Source organism: Xyrauchen texanus, chromosome 20 (assembly GCF_025860055.1).
Source record: "Xyrauchen texanus isolate HMW12.3.18 chromosome 20, RBS_HiC_50CHRs, whole genome shotgun sequence".
NCBI lineage: Eukaryota > Metazoa > Chordata > Actinopteri > Cypriniformes > Catostomidae > Xyrauchen > Xyrauchen texanus.
Window position 1 is genome coordinate 14,308,842 of NC_068295.1, and position 21,800 is coordinate 14,330,641.

General features: G+C 37.7%; 2 protein-coding genes across 2 annotated transcripts in view; one reads left to right on the forward strand and one right to left on the reverse strand.

Moving 5' to 3' along the window:
- The window catches only part of tmem234 (transmembrane protein 234), a 24,008-nt gene extending 13,020 nt beyond the window's left edge, over positions 1-10,988 (forward strand). The window contains exons 3-6 of the mRNA XM_052151006.1: positions 6,168-6,319; positions 8,028-8,094; positions 9,040-9,132; positions 9,212-10,988. Coding sequence (XP_052006966.1) covers positions 6,168-6,319; positions 8,028-8,094; positions 9,040-9,132; positions 9,212-9,306 — 407 coding nt within the window. The 3' untranslated portion in view covers positions 9,307-10,988. The remainder of the gene's footprint in view (positions 1-6,167; positions 6,320-8,027; positions 8,095-9,039; positions 9,133-9,211) is intronic.
- Positions 10,697-21,134, reverse strand: dcdc2b (doublecortin domain containing 2B). Its single transcript, XM_052150998.1, has 14 exons — positions 20,981-21,134; positions 20,645-20,762; positions 15,859-16,057; positions 15,517-15,574; positions 13,733-13,803; positions 13,442-13,573; positions 12,955-13,101; positions 12,805-12,844; positions 12,603-12,662; positions 11,602-11,770; positions 11,350-11,459; positions 11,216-11,281; positions 10,996-11,118; positions 10,697-10,791 (listed from the first exon to the last, which is right to left on the reverse strand). The coding sequence occupies exons 2-14, from the start codon at positions 20,724-20,726 to the stop codon at positions 10,705-10,707; spliced, it is 1,344 nt and encodes a 447-aa protein (XP_052006958.1). The 5' UTR covers positions 20,727-20,762; positions 20,981-21,134; the 3' UTR covers positions 10,697-10,704.
- Between the last annotated feature and the right edge of the window lie 666 nt (positions 21,135-21,800).

A 21,800-nucleotide genomic window follows, 5' to 3' on the forward strand; every position in this document is an offset into this window, starting at 1 on the left:
GTTTATTTTGCTAAAAGCAGTGTTAACAACATTGAATAAATTAATATGTAAAAATATTTGGGGTTTGTATAACACATATTTATGGAGTGTCAAGCTTTTTGTTTACACACATAATTATTTGATGGAACTAACAAAAATTATGCTACATGTCAATGCTGCATGTGTGTGTGTATTTATCACTTTGTGGGGACCAAAATTCCCCATCAGGAAAACAGCTTATAAATCATACTAAAATATGTTTTTTGAAAATGTAAAAATGCAGCTTTTCTGTGAGGGTTAAGTTTAGGGGTAGGGTTAAGGTTAAGGGATAGACAATATCGTTTGTACAGTATAAAAACCATTGTGTCTATGGAAAGTCCCCATAAAACATTGAAACCCAACATTTGATATTCAGACATTATTTTCCTCTAAATCCGCCGTGCGCTGCTGTAGACGTGAATATAATAACTCCTGTTAATGTTCAGTATTTGTGAATTCAGGTGACGTGGTCCTCCAGTACGTAATTGGTTGTTTTTTCATAGTGACTCTGAGTGAGTGTAATCATTGCTCAAAAAGTTGAAGGCTACACTAGAAGAGTGAAAGCACTTTCATCTTAACCAGTCTGATAGTGAATTTTGTCACAGCAAAGTTTTTGTCAGTTAAATATTATTAAGTTAAGATTTAAATAGTGCTTCAAGATCTGTGAAATGTTTCAAAGTTCAGTTAATATAGGTTAATAAATATTTCAAGTTTCTGAGACAATAACTCATTAGAGAAATCAGTATTTTGGCATTGGGAGGTGATGCTCTTAAAACACTTTGCTTATAATAAGAAATGTATGTGCAGCGTAGTTCTAGCAGGAAGACTAGCAGCTGTACATCGTTGCACCATTAGCTGGGTAATTCTAGCCGATCACATGTAAGCCATTGTTTTATAAGTCTGCTCACAATCTATCACATTGCTGTTTTAGTGTGCTAACACGGCAACCTCCACCACCCCACCACCACCAGTTGAGTCCCGTTCTGCATGGGGATAGGCTCCTTGCCCCTGCCTCCTATCTCTGCCAGGATATGACGGTTCAGAGCACAACTTCTTCGGACCGCCTACGACAAAGACAGACATTATTTTCTGTTTTATATTTATCAAATAAATGTAATCTTAAATTCCACTAAGTCTGCGAGTCTTCCTGATCGAACACTACTTTCAGATAGAATAGCATTTGTGAAAAAAGTCACAAAAGGATTTCATTCATTTAGATGGAATAGTGCATATGCATGTGAAATATTAATGATCTAAGCCATAAAAATAGTAAAAGGCCTATAATTGAGCACTCATACTCATGGCTTAAATTGATCTTCAGGATATATGAAAAATTTCACAAATGTAGTTTACTCTTTTATTTGGCTTCATACATATTGACACTTTAAAATATTTAAATTAAAAGCTATTTAATCCAAAAAATGCTTTTTACTCTTAACAATGGTCATCCATATGGGTCATAGGCTTAAATTGATCTTCATGATTTGTGAAAACATTCATGAATGGAGTTTACACATTTAGTTGGCTTCATATGTATTGATTCAGTGAATTATGAAAACTATAAGCTGTATAAGCAATAAAATGTGTTTTACTCTTAACATTGGTCACCCATATGGGTCATACTAAGTTATTAATCTTCAAGAGTTGTAAAAACTTTCACAAATGGAGTTTACTCATTTAGTTGACTTTTACCTTAGCATTTTATTCGTTTTATGGCTAGATTGTTTTTATTTCAAAATAAGTAAGTAAAGTCGTTTTGTGAAAGTTTTCATAAATTCAGGTTTTTCTTTGCCTATGAAATTTATCAGTGTGAAACAAGAAGTTCATCTCCCATGTCCTGTACCACAAATTATGGTGAGCAGTTAAGCAGACTAAAACAGCTCTATGAAACATTTAATAAATCATGAATATCAATTTAAACCTAGTATGACCCATATGGTTGACAATTGTTAATAATAATAAGCATTTTATGGATTAGCTTATAATATTCATATTTACAGTGTCAATATGTATGAAGCCAACTAAATGCAAATATGCACTTTTCCATCAAAATGAATGAAATCCTTTTGTGACGTTTTTTACAAATGCAATTCTATCTGAAAGTGGTGTTCTATCAGGAAGACTTGCATGAGGATGGATGAGGAACAATCCATGCATTTGTTATGCCCTGTGAGTGTGCCACATGCATACGTTGAGTGCACCGGCCAGTTCAGACTGTCTGATAAGTTGTGTTTTATGGAGGATGCACGAAAGGAATGTCCGTCTCCAAGTAAAGATTTTCTCATTGGATTGTTGATGCGATTGCCTTGGCATCAGGGACGTACTGGGACTGAAATTCAGCCCGGGACTTTAAGATGGAGAGGCCTTTTACGCGAGTGCCCTTGGTGCACGAGCAGAAGGATTTTTTGCAGTTTAATTCTAATAGTGTTTTTATGGTATAAAGAGAATCAGATTACACTGAAGACCTTCAAGAAATTTTAGGATGACACCTGCCTCTTCAGGTTGTATAAGCAAGTCACCACTGCACTGAACACAACCAGGTCAGCAAAACCTAATTTCGAACACATAAGTCACAGTATAGTTAGTATACTGCTAACTACCAGCATGTCATGTGTACAGTCAGTCGGAGTGATAAAATGGTTACAAATACTAACAAATACCCACTCAGATACTCAAAAACCACAATGCAGTCCCATAAAATAGAGATTTGTGTGTGTGTGTGTGTGTGTGTGTGTGTGTGTCCTCACTTTCAACTCTCCCTGGCTCAGTTTCCCCTGTGCTGGACCCTGCCTCTGCTTACTGATTGTACAGCTGAGAAGAAAATGAGAAGAACATCAGTAATAAATATTACTAAGAATAATACATTTTCTAATTCAATCTGTGCTTCAGTCAGGTTATTATCTAGTATGTGGAACTATTGGCATTTTATCCTATATGTAAATATGTAATATTGTGCTGTATTTTTCTATTTTGTGTGTGTGTCCTTAATAAATCTTTGATTGATTGATTGATTGATATGCCTAATATGATTGCCTACCCAGCCTTGCACACTGCCCCTCTACCTGTCTGTTTCCTGGTTTCTGCTGCTCCTCCTCCGCCTCCTCCTCCTCTTCTCTCTTCCTACATTGGAATTCTACCAAGCCATGTAATAAATGCCTATATTTAAATGCAAATATAAACAATTTCAGTGTATAATAAATCACTAATATAACCCTAATCGTGCACCTGTCCTGTCCATGCTGCTGGGTCCTTCCTCATCTGCACCTCCGGCTGCCACAGCACTCTTTTCCACTACGGAAAAGGTCTGTTTTGGCGCATTTAGCTGCCTCTTGTGCCAAAATTTTTTTCTTTTTAATTCTTATTTTTTCGGCCCCACCCATTTCTTTCTCTTCTTTTTGCCATTTTTACCGTTCGTATATGTTGCATTCACACAAACCCGCCAAACATGACCAAAAGTAAACTCCTTTGATCGGCGCCTAGTTTGAGCCAATCGGATGTCAGGAAAAACGAGGATCATTCCAAGTTGGGAGGGGCCGCTCATATCCCCCCTCAGATTGAAAGTATTGGTCTGGCCCGGTCTGAATCACACACACACACAGCGTTCCGCTGCAGCTGAGATGCCGGTTAGGCCGGTCGCGTATCATTAAAAAAAAAACTCTTTGACCACCGGCCGGTCTTCGGCCTGAAATGGACCGGCCGTTCGGGATTGTTCCCGGTATTCCCGATGGCCAATCCGCCCCTGCTTGGCATATAAGTTGCAGGGTAAGATTTGCCCAATTGGTGTTAAAGCACACTCAACTAGAGGCATGGCCTCCTCATGGGAATGGATGAATGGTGTGTCTTTACAAGACATATGTTTTGCAGCAGGATGGTCTTCTCAAAACACATTCGCACGGTTTTACAACCCAGAATTAATGTCTCTCCCTTCACGAGTCCTCTCTGTTTAGAGTGCTTGCTATTTCATCTGCCAAACATATACTTATGCTACTCCCTTTAAGTACGGGCTCCCCATCATTTCCCCCTGCATTCAGGCCATTGTAATTTATCATGAAGTCACAAGCACTTTCATTACAAATTTCATTACTCCCTTCCTGACTGGGTTCGTGAAGGGGTTAATTCATACTATATTACTTTAGTTAATATATTCATTCTGAGTTCTACCCTACTGCCCAACATGAGGGTCACACACTTGCAGCATACTGGTCAGCTGCCATCCCATGGGACAGCAGTGACATATTTCCTCTCTGGAAGGTTATGTTGTGTAGTGCGGCATGATGGGATTCTGTTCCCCATATGCATTAGCAAAACGCAATGTCAAGTGTGAATATTCGTAAGGGAATGTCTTGGTTATGTACGAAAACTCGGTTCCATGAGACGATGGGAATGAGACATTGCGAACGCTGGCTACACTACAAGACTCAGAGTTCTTTTGAGGTGCTAGCGATGCACTCCTTGTCCCTCAATCAGAAAATTCTGAGGAATGGTGTTTGCGCACCAGCTTTTATAGCGGACAGCTTTGCGCTAAAAGGGCTGGGCTCAAACACCATAGCCAATATTCGAATATTGCCGTTATTGTAGAGAGGTTTCAACTAGGTCCTGTGGAAGGTCACTCTCCATATGCATTAGCAAAAACAATGTCAAGCTCCCTTTGTCTCAGGGAACCGAGTTTATATACGTAACTGAGACTTTCCCAATCTTAAGTACAATACCGCTGTGATATTTCCGATTCCACTTGAAGGGCTCATTAGTTCTATTTTATTTATTATTATTTATTATTTATTTTATTTTAAATCCCCACAGAGTTTAGGCTACAGAATAACAGCTTTTTCTTAGCCATGATGTCAATTTGTAGGCTAACCTGGAATTCAGTTCTGCTTTTTATGTTGTAGAACAAAAAGTCCACGTATCGTTGAGAATATATTGAAAGAATATCTCAGCTCTGTCAACTCATACAATGAAAGTGAATAGAAACTTAAATTTGAAGCTCCAAAAAGCACATAAATGCAGTATAAATACAATACGATAAGACTTATAAGACTCCATTGTTTTAATCCATGTCTTCTAAAATTATCTAATCGATTTTGAGTGAGAACAGACTAAAATATAACTCCCTTTTCACGGTACAGCTTGCCATTTCAGTCTCTAGGCATGATTTTAAGCTCAATTACACTTCCTAGCACTAGACGCATGCACTATATGGTGCTAGGAATGATCGCCAGGGAGACTACTGATGTAAAGGTTTATAGTGAAAAAGGAGATATATTTTGGTTTGTTCCTTCCCAAAACCAATTGGATCACTCTAGAAGACATTGATTAAACTGGAGTCTTATGGGTTACTTTTATGCTGCCTTTATGTGCTTTTTGGAGCTTTAACATTTTGGTCACAATTCACTTGCATTGTATGGACCCACAGAGATTAGATATTCTTCCAAAAATCTTGGTTTGTGTTCTGCAGAAGAAAGAAACTGATCTGGGATGGTATGAGGGTGAGTAAATTATGAGAGAATTTTCATTTTTGAGTGAACTATCCCTTTAAGTGGCTGGTGGTCAACCCCCGTATTATCTCAATATTTGCATAGTAGGCCTATTGCATGAAGTACAGAATAATCTTTACGTGAAAAAAATACGTTCAAAAGTACAAAAGAACGGAACAGCATGTTCATATGAAAGATTGTGCAAATAGGTCAATATTATGCACAAATCTATTCTCATCACCTTCACAACATGTCTTTTATTTTGAAATATTCTTGGCAGCGACAATGTGCGCATGCGCTCTTGTACACCGCTGTATGGTGCGGAAATGGTGTCAATAGGTAAGACTCGAATGTATATGTGTATATATATATATATATTTTATTTTATTTCAAAGGCCAACGTCCTTTGACCAATATGCACTGTTGAAGATAAATCGTGGAGCTCGCTGACTTTATTTCGAGTTAAGTAATGCTTTACACTCATAGAGCAAATTAATCGGGTTTGCATCTCAAAAATACATAATTTTGTGTTTTGTTTCTGAGGTGAGTAAAGCAAATGGTTGTTATAAATTAATCTTCTGATCCATGTAAAGCCTTCATGGTGCGTCATTGTTTAATAACGTTGATTTAGGCTATTTTTGTCGAATTGTCTTTCATAATAAATGTTATTTTCAGGCGAGGTGTTTTGTCTGTTGTTAGTCGCGATCTTGTGGGGAGGCACAAACCCATTCTTGAAAAAAGGCACTGAGGGAATTGAACAGGTACAGAGGGGAAGCAAGTTCCTTCAGTTTCTGGGAGAAGTCAAATTCCTGTTTCTCAACCTCAAGGTGTGTATTTCTTATACAGGTGAAACTCGAAAAATTAGAATATTAGAATATATATAGGTGCCTATCCTGGTAAAATAAAGGAAATGTCGTGCAAAAGTTCATTAATTTCAGTAATTCAACTTAAAAGGTGAAACTAATATATTATATAGACTCATTACAAGCAAAGTAAGATATTTCAAGCCTTTATTTGATATAATAATTTGTATATGATTATGGCTTACAGCTTATGAAAAGCCCAAATTCAGAATCTCAGAAAATTAGAATATTACATGAAATCAATAAAAAAAAAGGATTTTAAATACAGAAATGTCGGTCCTCTGAAAAGTATAATCATGCATATGTACTCAGTACTTGGTTTGGGCCCCTTTTGCATTAATTACTGCCTCAATGCGGCGTGGCATGGATGCTATCAGCCTGTGGCACTGCTGATGTGTTATGGAAGACCAAGATGCTTCAATAGCGGCCTTCAGCTCTTCTGCATTGTTTGGTCTCATGTCTCTCATATTTCTCTTGGCAATGCCCCATAGATAATCTATGGGGTTCAGGTCAGGCGAGTTTGCTGGCCAATCAAGCACAGTAATACCATGGTCATTGAACCAGGTTTTGGTACTTTTGGCAGTGTGGGCAGGTGCCAAGTCCTGCTGGAAAATGAAGTCAGCATCTCCATAAAGCTTGTCTGCTGAAGGAAGCATGAAGTGCTCTAAAATGTCCCGGTAGACGGCTGCGTTGACTCTGGACTTAATAAAGCACAGTGGACCAACACCAGCCGATGACATGGCTCCCCAAACCAACACAGACTGTGGAAACTTCACACTGGACTTCAAGCATCTTGGATTGTGTGCCTCTCCATTCTTCCTCCAGACTCTGGGACCTTGGTTTCCAAATGAGATGCAAAATTTGCTCTCATCAGAAAAGAGGACTTTGGACCTGCACTGAGCAACAGACCAGTTCTTTTTTTCTTTAGCCCAGGTAAGATGCTTCTGACGTTGTTTGTTGTTCAGGAGCGGCTTGACAAGAGGAATACGACATTTGAAGCCTCAGTCCACTCCTTGTGAAGCTCCTCCACACATTTGAATGGCCTTTTCCTGACAATCCTCTCCAGGCTACGGTCATCCCTGCTGCTTGTGCACCTTTTTCTTCCACACTTTTCCCTTCCACTTAACTTTCTATTAATGTGCTTTGATACAGCAATTTGAGAACATCCAACTTCTTTTGCAATTACCTTTTGAGGCTTTCCCTCCTTGTGGAGGGTGTCAATGATGGTTTTCTGCACAACTGTCAGGTCAGCAGTCTTCCCCATGATTGTGAATTCAACTGAACCAGACTGAGAGACCATTTAAAGGCTCAGGAACCCTTTGCAGGTGTTTTGGATTAATTAGCTGATTAGAGTGTGACACTTTGAGCCTACAATACTGAACCTTTGCACAATATTCTAATTTTCTGAGATTCTGAATTTGGGGTTTTCATTAGCTGTAAGCCATAATCATAAAAATTATATCAAATAAAGGCTTGAAATATCTTACTTTGCTTGTAATGAATCTATATAATATATTAGTTTCACCTTTTAAGTTGAATTACTGAAATGAATGAACTTTTGCACGATATTCTAATTTTTCGAGTTTCACCTGTAATTATATTTGACATTTATGCTCTAGTGCTCATGACTGTTGGGTTTTTATATATTTCTGTATTTCATATGTCTTAATAGTATCTGGTGCCATTCCTGTTGAACCAAAGTGGATCATTAGTGTTTTATTTCACTCTTGCTTCTACAGGTGAGAAATGTTCTTTCCTCTGCATGTTGTTAGGTACTTTCAGGCTATGTTTAGAGTAACATATCGCTATACTACTCTTGCTGTTGCTACAGTATAAAGTATGCATACTCAGCACAGTATTTACATTTTCTATGAGGATGGAATACCCATCCTGGATTATCTACTACATCTGCCAAGTATACAACAGATCATACACTTGATATACTGTATCCCACAATACAATGCACTCAACTTTAAACATAATTTGATTAAAAATGCAAAATAAAAACTTTTATGTACACAGTGATATCTGGATATCTCTCATGGAGGTAAACGTATAATGTGGCATGACAAATGTAGAGAGTTGATGTGACAACAACTGTAACATACTTCTGTAAGCACACACATAAATTAGCCAGCATTATAGTGAGTAGGGCTGTGTCGATATAGTAAAATATCGATATATCGCAATACTTTTTCTAACAATATTCTACCGATACTTAGATGGATGGATCATTGTGTACCGTGATATTTTCAATTCAATCAGAGCTGCTTCTATGAGGCACGAAAGAGACAAACTGGTCCTGCAGGATTCAGTTTCTCTCACGAACATACATGCTGGAACACTCTCACGTGTTTGGATCTCTAATATGAAAAACTAATGATAATTTACAATTTATATCTGTAATTTAACAAGTTAGGATGTCCCCTGTATAATGAAAAATGCCATTAGCTGAAAGAGAATTTCTTTCATACTGTAAGCAAAATGGACATTATAACTGAACTATACACAGATTAATTGAAATTAAAAGTGAAATCGAACCACAATGTCATGATGTATCACGAGTTATCGAACCGTGATGTGTATCACAATACGTATCGTGAGGTGTCTGGCAATACCCAGCCCTAATAGTGAGTTATTCTAATGTTTAGTTTTAAACTGCTCTTGTATGCTTTATTTTGTAGATCTGTCTCTGGCCGTGCCTGTGGTGAACTCCCTCACGTTTCTGTTCACACTGCTAATGGGTAAATTGCTGGGAGAAGAGTTTGGAGGAAAGAGTAAGAATCTTCAGTATTCTTACTTCTCTTTAACTCTTTCTGTAAAGGCACAAGTGTTTTACTCTGTCACTCTGTGTAGGAGCTGTGCTTGGTATGTTACTCATCATGTCTGGAGTGACTGTGTGTGTGCTGAGTTCTGTGTCCGAGACAGACAGCATGAGCTCCACAACATAATTGACAACTAAAACATGCTGCTGGACTGGACAGTGAATGTGGAGAAAGCTGGGCTTAAACTCCGGATCCGGCCATATTTTTACACACAGTGGCTAACAAACACATCTATGCTGCTGCATTTTCAATATGTGCCCTGAACTCGTGGCCTAAGAAGGAAAATAGGTTGCTTTAAGGAGACTTTGCAGATGTACTTATAATTATTTAAATATATATATATATATATATATTTTACTAATGTTTTGCACTTTAATTGCTTTTACCACAGACTGTGAAGTGTCACTTTTAAGTGTATGTGGATTGTGGAACCTACAAAATACTTATTCATATTGGATTATTAAAGGGATAGTTCACCCAAAAATGAATTCATGTTCTTCATACATATGCCCCCTACTAGGCAGGGAGAAGAATTTCTAGCAAAAATTTACTTACATATTGATCTGTTTCTCATCAACACCTATTATGCCACTTCTGAAGATATGGATTTAACCACTGGAGTTTTATGGATTTCTTTTATGCTGTCTTTGTGATTTTCAGAGCTTCTAAATTTTGGCACCATTCGCTTTACAGAGCTGAAATATTCTTTTAAAAATCTTTGTGTTCAGAAGAAGAAAGTCATACACATCTGGGATGGTATGAGGGAGAGTATATTTTTGGGTGAACTATTCCTTTAAGTGAATTTAAGAAGAATGAGTGTTAATAATGCATTTAATTAAATACTTTTATTTTAAATATCATTTACATTCAGGAGGTCATATTTTGTTAAACTGAAGTAATAATAAAATATCCTATCTGTGAGTTTCTGCATGTGATAATAATTGTTACTACTATGCAGGTTGTAACCTGATTTTATCTGCAATTTATCACCAAAATGTTAAAAAAAAAAAAAAACCCGCCAATTTTCATGTTCAGAGCATGTGTGTAGGAGGGGAGAGTTGTCTCTTAAGGTCCTGCATCATATCCAGCCTGGATAGGTTACTAAGGAACCCCGTCTGTCTGTTCCTCATGGGAACCCCCAGTCTGATAAACACATACAAAGAGTACACAGTGTTTAGATGGTTAATATTGACATGCATGCCACAGAAAATAAAAATATACAAGTATGATAGGGCAGCAACATCTAATTTCTCCTATCTGTGACATTCCAATATTGGACAATAAAGTAATATCAGTTATTATCACTATAGCTGACAAAATATTGATGTCAATGCAACAAATTGTCAGAAAAAACATAGGACTGAGAAAGTTAGAGTTGTGTCTTCATTGATTGACAGTGTGTGTTAACAAAATCCTCAAGGTTTAACTGCTATCTCACCAGACCTGTGATGCAAATTGCATTACTGTAAGAGGGAAAGCAATTTTCTACATACAGTAGTATCATTTTCAATGGATTATACACTATCAGGTTTCTTGCTGTGTGTCCTCAGTGACCTTGGGTGGTGGTGGTGGTGATGATGATGAAGATCTGGAATGTTGTATGACTGACTCCTAATTGGAAATAAAACAAAAGACCCTCAGATTACAAATGCTTTTGCTATTATATATGCCAAACCGTTTATAAAAAGCATGATTTGATTAGATAATGCTATAATTCATTCTGAGCTGCTTCTGTCACTGAAAACACAAATTGTAACATAGAACTACAATAAATGGGAAAAAAAAAAAGGCAATATTGAATGCATCGTATTTCACCCTGTTATGTTTGTTTGTATCATGCTGAGACTCTTGTTTGGAAATATATCCCTTTGGTGTCTCTCTCGCTCTGTTCTCACTGGAAAGATCAGGTGGTGGTGTGTGTTGTTTAGGTGTTTGCATCTGAAATGGATTAAATAGAAGGTTACTTCATTGCAAAGTCATCTATATTGGGTCAAGAGATACGTTTAATCTTCAAACATGCATTTCACACACTCACATGATTTACATCTGTGTCAAAAAGATTATTTTCAGGAAGCTCGTCCTCAACAATTTCTGCTTCTCTCTGAAATTATAAACATAATGTATCAGTTTAGATTATTTTAGTTAACTTGCTGTAGAGGAGAGGACTACCTGGTCAATGGGGAGCTCAACAGCTGTGTTTTCATCCTCTGCAACCTCCTCGGCACCTTGAACCTCCAGCCTCATCCTGCTATCAGAGACCTTAAACACACTGGGCTCATCTAACACACACATGCACACAGATAACTGTGTTCGGTTTACATACATAATACACACATGTACAATGAAAGTCATCTATACAGCACCTTTTACACACTTTTCTGGTCTGAAACACACAAACAGTTTGAGTGTAGCCAAATTCACCTGTTGTTGGCAGTGGATGTCGGTGTGTTGGAGGGTGTCTGCGGACTCTAACAGGTTTGGCAAAGAAAACAGAATTCTCCTCTCTCTCCCCTTTCCTTACCCTCCTCTTAACAGGCTGAGGGGAGCTCTCGTTCTCATCTCCTGTGGACTTCACACGCCTGCCCTCCCTCTGAAAGCGCACATCACTCAAGAATCACAGAATGTTAGCAGAATGATTGTGTCAGGTTGAATATTGTGTAACACAGGTCTGAAGCTTTAATGTTTTGGTTGAAGGGTTATGGAAAAACTATGGAACTTTATGGAACATGCTATAGCATGTACTGTAGGTGAGAGTATGAATAGAGAGCCTCCTTGTGGATTTAAAAGGAAATATAGTGGCAATAGAAAATCATCATACCCCCTTTGGAACAGTCAGGGTTTGAAAAGTGATCATACTCCCTGGATTTAATAATTCGTAGAGCTACCTTTCACTTTAACAACAGCCATTATTCTGTTTGGATATGTCTCTACTGCTCTCTTCAAGTCTTTCCACATGTTTTCATTGGATTTATGTCAGGACTCTGACTTAAGGACGTTGACCATCCTATCCTTAAGCCACTGCATTGTTTTGTTTTTTTGGTGGTGCTTCACAGTAGGTATGGTATGTTCTGGGTGGATTACGGTGTTTAGTTTTCTTCAAATATAGCAAATTTAGATAAGGGAATTTAGAAGAATTAGATCAGGGCTCTGACTTAGGTACTCAAGGACTTTGAACTTCTAATCTTTAAGCCGTTTTTGTTCGTTACATGAATGCTGTAAGGCACAATTTGTAAAACTTTTTAGGCAAAAAAATGTGATTTATGTAGGGATATGAAGATTTTCTATAGGCACTATACATGTTTTAACAGAGCTACAATCTGTAAAATGTATTGTATCATTTAAGTAAATTAGCAGGCAATGCATTTATTATTTTGAAAAAAATATGTGAAAATATACTTTGGGACTGAGTGTTTAGTTTTTACCTCTGGTGAATCCAGGAGGGTGGAATCACTGTAGCTGTCCTGAGGAAACATCTTCCTACTCTAAGTGACATCATCACAACAGAAAATAAAGAACTCCAATAGAACATATTAAATTCTGTCTAATAGAACATCTCTATTTCAGAACATAAAATTTCAATGATTTGATTCAATGAATAAAAAATAAAATAAGTTTCAATAGTACCTCAATTCTTCTCTGTAATCCTCTGTCCCCTACGTAGTGTCTATGGTTAAGATGGAAAAGATGATGTTTAATGTGGTTTAAAAATATATATATATATATACACACACATCAATGACCTTATTGTTCATCCCAATTAACCCCTATCATCACCTGTCCGCACTGCTCCCTGTTGCTTTGTTCAGGAGAATCTCAACATATGGAAGTTTCTTGAACCTTTCTGTTCCTACTGCAACATAGCACTGCCCACTTTCCAGCTCTTCTGTGGAGGTCACTGTTATTCCTTCCAGAGTACAAAGTCTATGAGGTTAAATGTAAAATGTTAGTAGGAAAGGATGGCTGATAAAACCAAAATGAGTTGGTTCTTAAACAGCTCAGCTGCTCCGACCCCAATAACCAACATCTGTCTGACCTCATTGATGCCCTTGTGTTTGAATGGGAACAAATCCCTGCAGCCCATCATCCCATCAAATGGAAAGCCTTTCCAGAAGAGTGGAAGCTACTATGGCAGCTAACAGAGGTCTCCCTATTACTGCCCATCGTTTTGAAATGTAATTTTCACAAGCATATATGAGTGTTGTATTCGTGTGTCCACATACTTTAGGGCATGTACAGTATGTGTGATTGATGTATGTTTTACCTGCGAACGGCTCCAGTGCGAAGCATGGCTTTTTCCGAAATGAGGCTCAGGATTTGCTCTAGATTTTTCTGCATGTGGCGGGGAATGATCAGACGCATGGTAGGACTGAGGATGTCCCCATTTCTAAATACACTACAGAAACAGACATAATGAAAGAGACAGAGAAAAAAGGGAGAATGTGTTTGTAGAACAAGTGTTGACTTCTGTGAAAGTAAACTGTAAAGTTAATCTGTTTTTACACAGGAAAAAATTAAAAAATGTATCCATATGTATAAATGTCTGAGCTCTCACTTTATGATGCAGGGTAGAGTGATGACTTTCCTCCATTTTGCTGACACGTTAAGTCTGACAAATGCTTTAGCCTGTGGAAAGATGGTTGATATTATTTATTGATGATTATATGTATTATTTAAGTTTATTACATGGCTCTCTGAAATTCTTGTTTCTGATTGGTCAATTGCATCATATTTATCAACACATATTTAAACAAAATACACTTATATTAAAATTTATAACTTTTAGACATAACAATCTGCTTATTCTAGAGATAAATTCAACTGGGATCACTTGATCTCTTCTTTAATGTCTGATGAATATGACTTTTGCATAGATCACAAAAGCATGGATAAGTCAACTTTAAGATTGGTGGGGGGGTTCCAGCTTTGACATATTTCCCCATGATGAAGAGTTATATGGTATATTTTAATTAGTGCTGTCAATCGATTAATTTTTTCCCAGTAAATCGCATTATATTTTTGTAGTTAATCGTGATTAATTGCAGTTTCTGAAAGTGCAGAAATTTGACACTATATACTTCTCTTCCTGTCAAAATGCATTTATTTCGTTCTGAGGAAAGAAAATAAAACAATGTGTAACAATATAGTGCTTTATTACAAGTTTCCCCAAAAAAGAAGCCTTCCACAGTATAAAGATAGAAATGCACTAAAATAGCATTTATTCAAGTAACATTACATGTTTCCCAAAGTCTAAGTGGGTGTTTGACTAATTGAAAAACTATTCTCCCCCATAGGTTGCAGCTTTATTGCAATGGGCATTAAATCTCTTAAACTCTCATCCCTCACAATATTAATCAGCTGGCAGACTGTGTCTATCCGCTTTCCTACAGCAAGCTTGAAGCACCAATTTAACATGAAAAGCGTTTGCAGACAAAAACGTTAAAACTTGAAGTCCTTCTGTGGTATTGAAATCGTGCCTTGCATAGGCTGAATAATACTTGATTTCTATCAAAGCCCCATCTGGGCTTGTTTTGTACATCAAATAGCATTAAGAGGTCCTTTCTCCATCATTATATCACTGACACCGAAGTGCTGTTGTGTATGTGTTGTGAAGTTTGCGTAAGCGTAATGACTTAAGGTGGACACATCGACGCATTACAAAATTTCTGCCCGTTCAACCAATGTTTTTGCTGGTTTATGCTGTATTAACGGTAAATGCGTTAATTGCAATTAAGAACAATTAAAGCGTTAAAGCTTTTTAATTAATCGCATGTGTTAACTCTAATTTATATACAACACAGTACGGATCCTAAAGTCTATAATGTATTTATAAAGCTCTGTCTTACTTTTGGGGTTACAAGTGGAAAAAAGTTATTTGCTTCAGTATTTCTTCTCAGAGTGTGTGTTAATGCAATCAGTCTGCGCTGCTTATAAAGTTATCAACAGCAGTTTTAGCAGCGCTGTGTGCAGCATAAGGGGTCAGGCACTAAAACATGCCCTAACAAGCTCTCTAATCTGATATCACTAACTGCGTGTCTCCCCTTGCCTTCCTTTGTTGGAAAGGACAATACCACACCCAATACTCCCTCGCCTCCGCTCTTTACGACACACATTGAACAATAAATAGGCTTCGGCTAAGCATCCACAGCAACAAAACACAACACATAATACACAAACAGGACACACTGACTGTATCTGGTACAATTTTAAATGGCTAATTACGTTTAAAATTCTAACTTCAGAAAACAGCGAAATGTTGGTGAATAGCATAATCAAATTAATTCAACATTCTACCAATAAAAATGGTCACAAATCAGTAATTAATTCTCACAGATGTACCTGTTCTCGTTCCACAGCTCTAGATTTTGGAGCTTTCTTCAGTCCTGCACTCAAATAACTAATATTAAACACATGGAAAGAAAAAAACAAACAAACAAAATCTGTTGCATGTGTTTTTCAATTCAAAATATAAATTTTAAGATAACTTTGAATTTGAGTTGACAGTATTCTCCAGAGTGTGGACCAGAAATCACATCGAGTGTTAAATCAAAATAATTTACCCATTAACCTCACATGATAAACACAATTTAAGATTAATTCTCGAAGAATGTATCTCAGCATCTAATCTGAACAGACAGCATAATGTTAGTTTATACTTCTTTTTAATGACTCCCCACTTACTCCAATTTCTTGAACCTCTCAAATCCTGCGGCCACATACTGCGCCCCCTGCTGGAGGTCAGTGAGGTCCGCAACCCGGTGGCCATAGTGTGGTGTGTAAAGACTTCGAACAGCCAGCGGAGCTCCAATATTGAGAGTGACGTCGTTAAGGAAAGCATCCATGGTGGAGATTTGCCTCTGGTTTACGACAAATCTCCTTCCTGATCCAAATACACACACATGTAAAATAAGGCACATGTAGTATAACTTCAGATGGTTTTTGTTTCGTTTTTTTGTTTGCCTTGATAGTGTTTGGAAAACAATAGTTAACGCATCGATATTGCACATTACCAGAGGTGGAAAGTAATTAATTAAAACTACTCTCGTTACAGTACTTGAGTAGATTTTTCTACTTTTGAAGTATAAATAAATAATAGTACTTTTACTTTCACTTGAGTTGATTAAAAATTAAGTATTCACCTTTGCTAGTTATTTTTCACCACAATTACAAAGTAGAGTTAAAAAAATACATAATATTTCGGAATTTTTGGGAAGAAATCAGCAAGTTATTAGCACTAAATCTGTTTATAAGATAACGCGCTGTGCACGGCACTACGGAATCCCATGGGGCACAGCATCATGAGCTGCAAGAGGTTTCTTGGGCCAGGTTAATATCAGTTTTTTCAAGTAGGTCTTTGGGGTTCGGGGCGGGTTTGAAATTAATAAAAAAATAAACAGGCTTACTGAACTTGTTTCGCTCGCATGCTCTCACTCACAGACACGCGCGAGTGGACAAGTCAGAGGCCGTTCACATCGAATGTGTTTTTGCTCACGTCTGTTCTGTTTTCCCATTGTTTAAACACATGCTGGACGAATGTCTTTGACATTCAGTCTTTCGGCATATTTGAAACACCATGTCAAGTTAAAAAGAACTTAAAATGTTCAAAAAAGAATGTTGAGACACCTGCGCTCTGTTTCATTCTTTGTGCTGCGTCAAGATTGTTTTTAGCGCAGTTTTCACAAAGACTCAAAATCCTAAACAAGTTCAGGCTGCATAGAGGGGAATGTTGCATTGTTTCATATTATTCAGCACTGCACAAGGTGAAGTTTAAAAAATTAAACACAAGTCAATGCTTTTTTCCCTTCTGCTTTAGTGTTCCAAGTGGCTGCCATGCCTTGTTAAAACTGTGTATTTTAACTGTTTCAGTACTGTTCACAAATTACATAGTAAGCAATTTCGGGTACAGGCTTAAAATCTGATGGTATCGTCCAGCCCGGGTAGGGTCGGGCCACACGGTCTCGGGAACGGGTCTTGTTTCATTTTAAGGCCCGTGCAGACCTCTATCATGAGCACAGCAGCTTGCATAAACTGCTGCTGGTGTCCTCTCTTCGCCAGCTTCTACAAGACTTTTTGCCCTGTCACTTTACAAGAACTGTAATACTGTGATTTTCTGCAATATCATAAAATATAATAAAATATTTAATTTTATTCTGGTTTCATTCATTCATATTTTGTTCATTCAGGTAGGAGGGAACCGTCTGAAAATGTTTAAACACTGATCAAACTTCACTTGTTTTTAAGGTAGGCAATGTTTTAACTGTCAAACATTAACACAAGGTAGTTTTACATATATGTGGTGATATCTTTTTTACTTGCTACTATGTCTACAATAAACTTTTTAGATACCTTAGAAAGATACATTGCCAATAGTGTCGGAAAATAACGGGGACCCAGTGGCAGAAATGTCACCGAAATTGTCTAAAATATCCCAGAAATTCTAAATATGGGGGCAGAAAATGCCCATGAAATGAGTTACCATGTTTTAATAATATCTGATATAGTTACAATTACATACATTGTGATCTTCTTTTGACTTCACTGAACATAATTGAAAATAACACTGAACATAATAATGCCGTCCCGTTCCTCACATCATCGCACGCACAGATGGGCTCTCTGATTCTATCAATCCGCATCAGTTCGGTATTGTACTTCTGTGATACATTCTGTAGCCATTCACCCCTCTTGTTCAAATTAAACTGTCCTAGTGGGTAACACTCTCACTCACAGTGCTGTACAGCACTTCCCTGCCATGTGCTGTCATTTATCATTCTGAAAAGCCTCACCAGCTAGAGGCCAAAAGTGCGCAAGGAATAATGTTATATAAAGAAGGTATAAGAAATCACAAAACATAACGTAACCAAATGCTACAATTTACTTAATAATATCTCAATATCATACGAGAAAAAGAATAAAACCTGAAATTGTCACGGCCCTGTCAATCTTTCAGTCTGTGTTTTTGTCTGACAGGAGCGTGACATCATCCCATATTTTGTTTGCTGCCTTTGAGTGAGCACATGGGTCTGGTTGTGAGTTACCGCCGTGCACTATTCGGTCAGTCTTGTTCATGCCCAGAACATGGTGTCTGGATCCTGACTTCCTGTCTTGTTTGTTTTCGGTCTGTGTCAGGTTCTGGACACTTATGCTCCATGTTCTGTCTGTTATTGACGTGGATGCATTTCACTTATGTCATCTTGGCGGCATGCACACGCGTCAATAGTTTGTCTGTCTCTCATGAACACGGGGGCGCCTCGCGTTGCGTGCCAGGGTTGCGAGTTGTCTTGTGTTTCATGTCCGGAGCATGGTGTCTGGATCCTGACTTCCTTGTCTGGTTTCTGGTGTTGGGATCCAGACACTCATGCTCCATATTCTCTGTGACTGTCTCTTGCGTTGCGACCACTTTGATCTGTGTGCCCGGGTCGTGACCTGTCTTCATGTTGTGCTGAGGTTCGGTCACTTCGGTCTTAGATGTCAGGTGTGTGTGTGGCCACGCACAACTCGCACAAGTGTCCTGTCTCATTTTGCCCCGTTTGCCTCGCGATGTACGCTCAGGTTGTTTAGTGTGAGAATGCGTGGCATCACTTTGTTTAGCATTGCTACGCATACTCTTGTCTGCTGTTTAGCATGTGCGTATATTGCCTTATTGTCTTGGCGATGTGTGTTCATGCCATCTCTGCATTGCCGCCTGTCTCTCTGTCTTAAGTCATACCCTGCCTCCTTGTCTGCCCATTATTAGTCACACCTGCCCTGTCTTGTTAACATGTTGATTTCTCTCCCTATTTTAGTCTCCCCACGTGTGCTGTCCAGGGCCAGTTCGTCTTGTGTGCTTGTATGTTCAGTCGATCAGGTTGTTTAGTGTGAGAATGCATGGCACTTTGTTTGGCATTGCTACGCATTCTCTCGTCTTGTCGGTCAGTTGGCATGGGCGTATATTGCCTTCTTGTCTTTGCAATGTGCGCTCATGCCATTCGAGTGTTTTGGTATCTTGTGAGAGCATGTGGCTTTGTTTCGTTTCTGCATTACCGTGTGTCTCTCTGTCTTACATCATACCCTGCCACCTTGTTTGCCCATTATTAGTCACACCTACCCTGTCTTGTTAACCTGTTGATTTATCTCCCTATTTTAGTCTCCCCATTTGTGCTGTGCAGGGCCAGTTTGTCTAGTGTGTTTGTATGTTCTGTCGGTGTGGGACTTGTGTTTCCAGTCGGTCTTGCTTCCAGTCGGTCTTGCTTCCAGTCCCAGTCAGTCCTGATTCCCCGTTACCCTCTGCCCCAGCACTGGATTATTCATTTTCCCCCTTGTGGGAGTTTTGGTTTGTTTTGTTTTTTTATTTATTTTTGTATATAAATCAATTCCTTGATTTTTTAATCTCTGTGCTTGGGTCCTGAGCCTCATTCTTCCACAACTCCGGTCACAGAAATAGGAATGTGTTTCAGTCACAATGCACATTATGTAGTTTAGAATGATTTAGAGGCATTTAGAGTGTGACAAATGGCTATTTCTATTTAAATGTTGTAATCTTAAATTCTGTTTGTCCAAGAATCCTCTTGCAGCAATGCATGTCTTTGACATTTAGAAGCTGCTAGTTTAGGACCTGTGAGGAGTCTGTTTCTCAAACTAGAGACTGTGATTTACTTGACTTTTTGTTTTGCCGCCCACTTCCCTCTCTCAAAACAGTAATGCGTGGAACAGCTTTCTTCTATATAAAACAATAGACTTTAAGAGAAAATAGAATTTCAGGAGAAATGTGTTTATTTTTGCCTATATTTAAAACCAAAATTTGACTTGCAAGTGTAAAGCAACTTGTAAGAACTCAATACCTCAGCAAATGGGGGAAAAGACCACTGTATTGTGATTTCCACATGACAGCACAATCATTTTCAATTGTACTAATAATAAGAACATTTTCTTGAGTACCAAATCAACACTTTAGAATGCTTTTGTAAGGAATAGGTGACACAGTATATGTTTGCCATGACAGGTAAAGAAAAAATGTGATAAATACCACTTTTATTTTCAACAATTATTTAAATTATTTCTAACCGTAATAATTTGCAATTAAGGATTTTGGCAGTATTTTTGATCAATTTAATGCATCCTTGGTGAAAGCATCAATTTATTTCAAGAACAAAAGTGTCTGTGTTCTAAAAATGGAAGTGCATATACTACATATAATTTTCATAAAGTAACTTGTAACGTCATTTTGAGTAAATTACTTGAGTAGTCTTTTTGGCGAACTACTTATTTACTCTTACCCGAGTCATAATATTGATCAGTACTTCTACTTATACTCAAGTGAATTATTTCTTCAATAGCAGCACTTTTACTTAAAAAAAAAAAAAAAACAACTAAAAAAACAGTACTCTTTTCACCAAAGCACATCACTGTATTTATAGAGAATATGAAAGTTTCTATATTTGAACACTGTATATGCAACAAAACAACCCACCAAAAAAACTTCTCTAACCTGAGTAGAAAGGGTCTCCATTTCTGTACACAACCACACTTTTGACTGGAGGAAGGTGAGTAGTCATACCAGTGGATGCCATGACCCTAAACCAGGCACATTAAAATAAACCAGGCACCTGTGAAATAAACACAAACACACAGTAACACGTATGTGTAATTAGTTTCTCCCACTACACAATAGTTAACCATAAGCTAGTTAATGAAGTCCAAATCTCTCCATCCCCACTGAAAACAAAACTTAAAAAACAAAAAACGTACAAACTGTATCACTTTCTGCTCAGAGACATATTCACATGCTTATTCAAATCCACAAACACTCACAAAAAACACTTACAAAAGGAAGATTACGTTATCCAGTGGATCACCTGGAAAAAACTCATAAGTTCATCTGATCTGTTATTTCCAGATGATAACTTTTTCTGTAATTATTTCAAAATAGAACACTGTGTGTGATATATAGCTGAATATCACTCAAGCACCTCGTACAAACTCCCTCCCTCTAGCTCACACACGAGAGTGTTTCCTGGTTGCCATGGGAGCATTACTTACTATGGCGGCGGCCTTTGTGGGCCTTATGATCAGCAACTACACGAGAGAGGGGGGTGAGGAAGAGAGAGGGTTGGAGAGAAGGCAACAGTAAACATTTAATTGTCAATGTATTTGGAACATCTAGTTAACTTCATGTCTATTCATAGAGAAGTTACAATTAATGTATACAATTTGAACAAATATAGATTGTGCAAAAAAAAATAGTAAGGCAATTTAGTCTTACATTTTAAATAGCTAAATCCAAGATTCTGCATACAAAGCTCTGAATGTGTGTGTGTGTATGTGGAGATTTATGTGTTTTCAGAGAATAATGTACCTTATCACCACCCAGCAGACCAAAGAACAAAAATATCACACATCCTGGATCACAGGGATGTAAAGAACCTCTCAAGATTGTTAAAGAGCAAAAACTGTCTGCTTTATTTAGCTTTTAAACAGCAAAAATAGAAGCCTGTCACACAGTATGACTTGCGCCACAAAAGGAATTAAACCATTTACTGATTGGAAAAATCTAGAAGAAACAGTTTAAAGTAAAACAGTTTGATTTGATGTATCTGAGAAAGGTTTATCTTGATGTTTTGTGGATTGTCTACTGGCTTTATGTT

Coding starts and splice junctions, on each gene's coding strand:
- dcdc2b (XM_052150998.1), bottom strand. CDS start 20,726: ATGGCATCCACTGGTATGACTACTCACCTTCCTCCAGTCAAAAGTGTG. Junction 12,845..12,954: donor ACAGGGAGCAGTGCGGACAG/GTGATGATAGGG, acceptor TCTTAACCATAG/ACACTACGTAGGGGACAGAG. Junction 11,460..11,601: donor ACATCCACTGCCAACAACAG/GTGAATTTGGCT, acceptor TGTGTGTGTTAG/ATGAGCCCAGTGTGTTTAAG.